At 32.3% G+C, this 5,311-nt stretch overlaps 1 protein-coding gene across 1 annotated transcript; it reads right to left on the bottom strand.

Annotated features, from left to right (window-relative positions):
* Window positions 1-3,447: 3,447 nt before the first annotated feature.
* On the bottom strand, window positions 3,448-4,158 carry LOC131075185 (LOB domain-containing protein 23). Its single transcript, XM_059214581.1, has one exon. The coding sequence runs from the start codon at window positions 4,075-4,077 to the stop codon at window positions 3,448-3,450; it is 630 nt and encodes a 209-aa protein (XP_059070564.1). The 5' UTR covers window positions 4,078-4,158.
* Between the last annotated feature and the right edge of the window lie 1,153 nt (window positions 4,159-5,311).

Raw genomic sequence — 5,311 nt, 5'->3', positions numbered from 1 at the left:
TTTTTCGTATTTTTCTTTTTAAAAATTGCATGTTTATTATATTTTATATATTAATTTAATTGTTTTCTTTACAATCTATAAGCATTGGGAGACTAATTTTGTGAGGATTAAAATCCTACTAAAGAAGGTCGAAAACATTGTATCCATTAGACCAACATAACCATAGTACCATTTCCGTAGTTCCCATGATAGTTCCCTTATTGGGGTTATTGTACTTAAGAAGTCAATTAACATCTTGTAGTCATATTATTAACCTACAACTAAATTTGAAGTAGGTAACCAAAAATATGCACCATTAATACATTTAGAAATCAATCATTTTCATTGTAGTCAACAATCCTTACCAAAATCCAACTATCAAACATTTCCATCTGAAAAGACATCCAATGAGCTAGTATATGAATATCCCTCACAAAAATAAGGTGACTTATTTTGAAGGAAGGCTGTCCACTATCGTTGCTACTAATTTACTTTAATTTCAACCCTAGCACAGGTGATGTAAGGGGTAACAATCATTAGGATCAACAGATTCAAAACCCATAATCTAGCAATGTTACAAGAGTTGATCCTATATTCAAGGAAAACCTTATTGAACTAATCTTTGCTTGTCAACCCTATCCTTGTAAATCTATCCCATCTTCAAGGTGAACACTCTATTTTAAGGGAGTTGTAAGTTCATTTATGACAACATAGAGATATAGCATTCATGAAACATTTAGTCACACTCAAGTGGATTATGAAATAACCTTGTTATAAATAATTGGGGTATCTACCCATTTGTCCATTTATTCAATAGTATAATTAAGTGTAGGTATGAACATATGAATTGGAAGTATGTGTAAAGATGCCCAATCATGCACAAGGGTTATATGTGTGCTTGTATAATATTAATCATAGCACATAGAAATTGTTGATTCCTACGAGACTTAGATTATCCACCCAAGACTTTTTTTAAAGAATGTTTTTCTCGAATTGTCCATAGTCAAAATACTACCAACTTTTAATCAAAAAGTAGACCTTTCTCTTGAGTACATTGTTGTTCAAGCAATCTTGGTCAATACCCTCTTTTTTTATTGTCAATCTATACCCTAAATAGTTAGGGATGGTTTCAAGATAGTTTAAGACATATACATATATAACTATTCATCGTAAATCCAATACTTGCACTAAAATAAATGGCTTCAGTTTGTTGATTATCTCCCTTGAAACTCATAGAGTAAAAGTAAAATCCAGAAACACAAACATCATTGACCATCAAATATGTAGGCATTAAAATGACAAACAACATAAGAAAATCTTAATATAATGAAACCCCTTTAAAACCATACATCTTCGTCCTAATTTCAGGTTTCAAAAATCCCCTCTCTCACACACACACACATTTATATTCTTACTTATTGACTGCTTGGATGGAGATGTGACACTATTGTGAATGGTTTTTAAGGTGGGTGTAAGCTGACGTAAAGTTCATGCATAGACATATATTGTTCATTTTTTTCTAACCTAGTGCAAGCTTGCTTGCCCTTAAAGCACAAATTGAGAAATTTAATCACGAGGTTTAAGTGGGCCATTACTATTTAGTCGCAGGTGCAATTGAGTAGATCATCCTCCATTCTTTCTTCTTTTCTTCATTTTGTTGTGTTCTATGCTATATCTTCTCCTTCATCACTTCCCTTACAAATGTTATTGAACTAACATTGCTTTTCCTACACAAGTGATAAGAATTAATAAATATCATGATGGTAATATGTAATTGCCATTGGACTACATCCTCATAGTCACATGCATCCTCTTGGACTAGTTTAAGCATCCATTGTCCAATTTTCTCCTCTCTTGCAATTGTTACATTTTTTTCTTTTATTGTACTTGGTTGTATTATCTGCCAATATTTATCTTACCTCCTAGGGGATAATAACCTCATGCTGCCTCCTCTTCTATGCTTGGGGGCTCCTTGAAATTATCACATGCTAGAGGAGAGGACTCAGTAGTTGAGCACATTCCAGTAGTTGTGATAGCTCTTGTTGATTAATTCTCAATATTTTTGACAATATTGTACCAATAATTGTGGCTTTAAAGTTGTTATTGTCGATGATGACTACCCATACTTGAATGAAATCTATTCCTTAGATAAAAAAAGCAACAAATCATATGATACCACATCAATACACCAATAAAACATGGCTTAGTGTACAAGTATTGGTCTCACTTTTTTTTTGGACCTTTTTGAACACCTTGGCAAAAATAATGCTAATGTGGCATCCTATTTGATGATGTGACCATGAAACCTTAGTTATAAGCACAAGACTTACCAAATAAGCTGTTGTAAAAAAATGGGAGTGATTTGACATTTCCATGTAAGATTTTGAGAAGCACGAAATTAAGATGCTCAACTACTTAAGCCTACTTGCACTTACCACACTTCTCTACTATCATCACAAGTTGCTGCTATTTTCAGCACCTGGTATGCACCATGATGCATTCCCTCCTTTTTCTTCTATGACTAAAGGCTCTTTGCTACTTGTTGTCTTTACTTGCAGTGTCTTTCCTGAATTATCTTGTATATATCCTTGGATTTATTATCTAGTAGCACCTTTATGCTTTCACTCACTGCTCTAACTTGTAGCACTACGAAGGCTCCACTATCAACACATACCTCCACACAGTCAATTCTCTTTGTTGCATATGCTGTTACACCATTTTTCCACATCTACCAGTAGCATATTTTCCCATTTATTTCTATTCTCATTGTCACCACCTCTCAGTTGTGTCGTACTACTTTGAATTGTAGCATCTAACTGCATCAGCTCCACTTCAAGCTTTATATCTGCATCCTTCCTCTACTGCATCTACTTGCAGCATTTCTACATAATGTTCTCCCTTTTCCCCTTTACTATGCTCACTTGTAGCAACTTATATGCAGCATCCTCCCTGCACTCTTACAACACCCGAGTTGTGCTCACCTACAACTTCATGGTGAGCTCTTCTATTGCCCTTGTAGCCTCACAAATGTACTACTTCTTTGCTACACTTTTGTCCCCACATGCAACCTTTTGTCTACACTCTTCTTGTATAAAACTATTGATGATGTGTCTTCAAAAGGTTTCAACTGATCATTAGCTATTCATGATATGTCTTTAAAAAGTGACAGGGAGTAGGATATTGTTCAACAATCTCAAAAATGGTGTGAAACAGTTTTCAATTTTGTATAAAACTATTGCATTGTTATGTCTGGTTTTAACCTGTGTTTTTGTTGTAGGATAATTGTCATCTCTTGTTCTATGTCTGAATGTGAATTTTGTTTTAACATTTACCTCTATTCAGATTTTTTTGTAACATGGAACATTTGAAAAAAAAAATTCAATGGTTCAATATACAAATATGACCCCTAAGCCAATTTCACCTTTAAAAAAACATACCCAATATTCTACACTAATGAAATCTGTAGATTTAGGAAGCAATAAAACAACTAAGATAAATACCTTGCTGCACATAATGAGGATGATGGTAGTGAGGAGGTGCCTGAGGCTGAACCATCTCCATGCTGCTACATATTGGAAACAAAGAGCTATGATCTTGTGGACAGAGGAGAAAAGTATTGCTTTGAGACCTCTGAGCAGGAGAATAATCATTACTCTGTATGAAATCTTCTTGTTGGTCTTCTTCTTGGGGATTCCTCACCCCTGCTTCTACTCTTATCCCATGCTGTGAATGAAGAAGCTTTTTATAAAACTCTACTTCCATCTGCTTTTTCTGCAATTCATTCCTAAAATAATCCTTCTGCCTTTTGTAAAAAGCCATACAGCCATACACAGGCTCTCTAATTCTACACTCAGCATCCCAACACAAGGACTGTACTGCCACTTTTTTATCTTGAAATGCATCCAACTGGTTAAGTATCTTCAAAATATTACTCACCCCATAAACCTTATGAGCTGCATAAAATCTTCTTGCTTGATCAGGAGGGAAAAATGGTGCTAATGGGCATTCTGGTGTGCACCTTCTTCTCTGATGTTTGCAGGCTGCACAAGGTTGATTTGTTGGGGAACTAAGCTGATTACCATTAATATTGGATCCCATTTTACCAAAAATGACAAGATCACACCTAATAGACAGCCCCACAAATATTTTTGCCTCAAATACCTGCTTAAAATCATGAGAATCCAGGGTTAATGCACTCAGAAAAAGAGAAGAGAAACAAGTTGTCAGAACATTGAATTATACTCTACCTTAGAATTCTCCAAGCTGCATGCAAGATGATGTGTTGTTTGATTTGCAGAGTTATTTATGCCTTCTCTATAGCCTCTTTTCTTGCCGGATTTTTTAAGTTTCCTTCTCACAGTTGAAATAGAAAGAAGAAGAAAGACTATCTCTATATTTTTCGACTTGCTATAAAGAAACTAAAACAGTTTGAAATCTATTGTTAAATTGAGAAGCTTGACAGATGACTTAAACTTTTAGAATCTAACATTTGAAATATAATTAAAAAAGATATATTTATACACATCTTGTTATTGACACTTTTTTATATGCAACATACAGATGTATTTTTTTTTTACTATGATTATTAATTAATTAAAAATTAAAATAAGATGATTTTTTTTTATTATTATTAATTTTTTAATGATGTTTTTCAATTTTTATTGTTGTAAGCATTCAATCTTTTCAAACATTATATTGTCATTAAATTTAGTATAGTCTAAATTTGATAACTGTTTATCAATATTTAACAATTTTTATCATAAAATAAAATAAAATTTTAGAAAGATTATATTATATACAAAATAATTTTAAAATGATTATATCATATAAAAGTAAATTTTTTGACCAATCAAAAAAATTATAGTAAAATTATTGAATTTATAATTAATATCAAATAATGTCTCAACATGTAAATAATTGATATGTCAGGTCTAATGTTTAAAAATGTGATTCTCAAAATCAGAAAATTTAACCTTCTATTAATAATATAACTGAATCTACAAACAGTATTACAACATACTATATGTATAAAATTGATAGAAATTCACTAACAAACACTGAATGACTATAACCTATTAGTTGCATTGCACACTCTATAGATTTAGGGCCCAAGTATATTCATAAGGTTCAATAGGTAAGCATAAGAAGATTTGTGGCAACACCATAACATTTGCCATAATAGATTATAGTTTGATGATTGTTTATACCATTGAGTGAATGTGATTAGAGTTTTCTAATCTTGATAGGAAATCTAAAATTTTATGTCATGATGGTGTTTTTTAGATTTCATTTTATTTGGAATAATTTTTTTGATGTGAAGTTTTCATTCTTA

Source organism: Cryptomeria japonica, chromosome 11 (genome assembly GCF_030272615.1).
Source record: "Cryptomeria japonica chromosome 11, Sugi_1.0, whole genome shotgun sequence".
NCBI classification, from domain to species: Eukaryota; Viridiplantae; Streptophyta; class Pinopsida; order Cupressales; family Cupressaceae; genus Cryptomeria; species Cryptomeria japonica.
Note: the sequence above shows the minus strand (reverse complement) of the source record. Positions and strands in the feature narration are given on the sequence as shown.

Coding starts and splice junctions, on each gene's coding strand:
- LOC131075185 (XM_059214581.1), bottom strand. CDS start 4,077: ATGGGATCCAATATTAATGGTAATCAGCTTAGTTCCCCAACAAATCAA.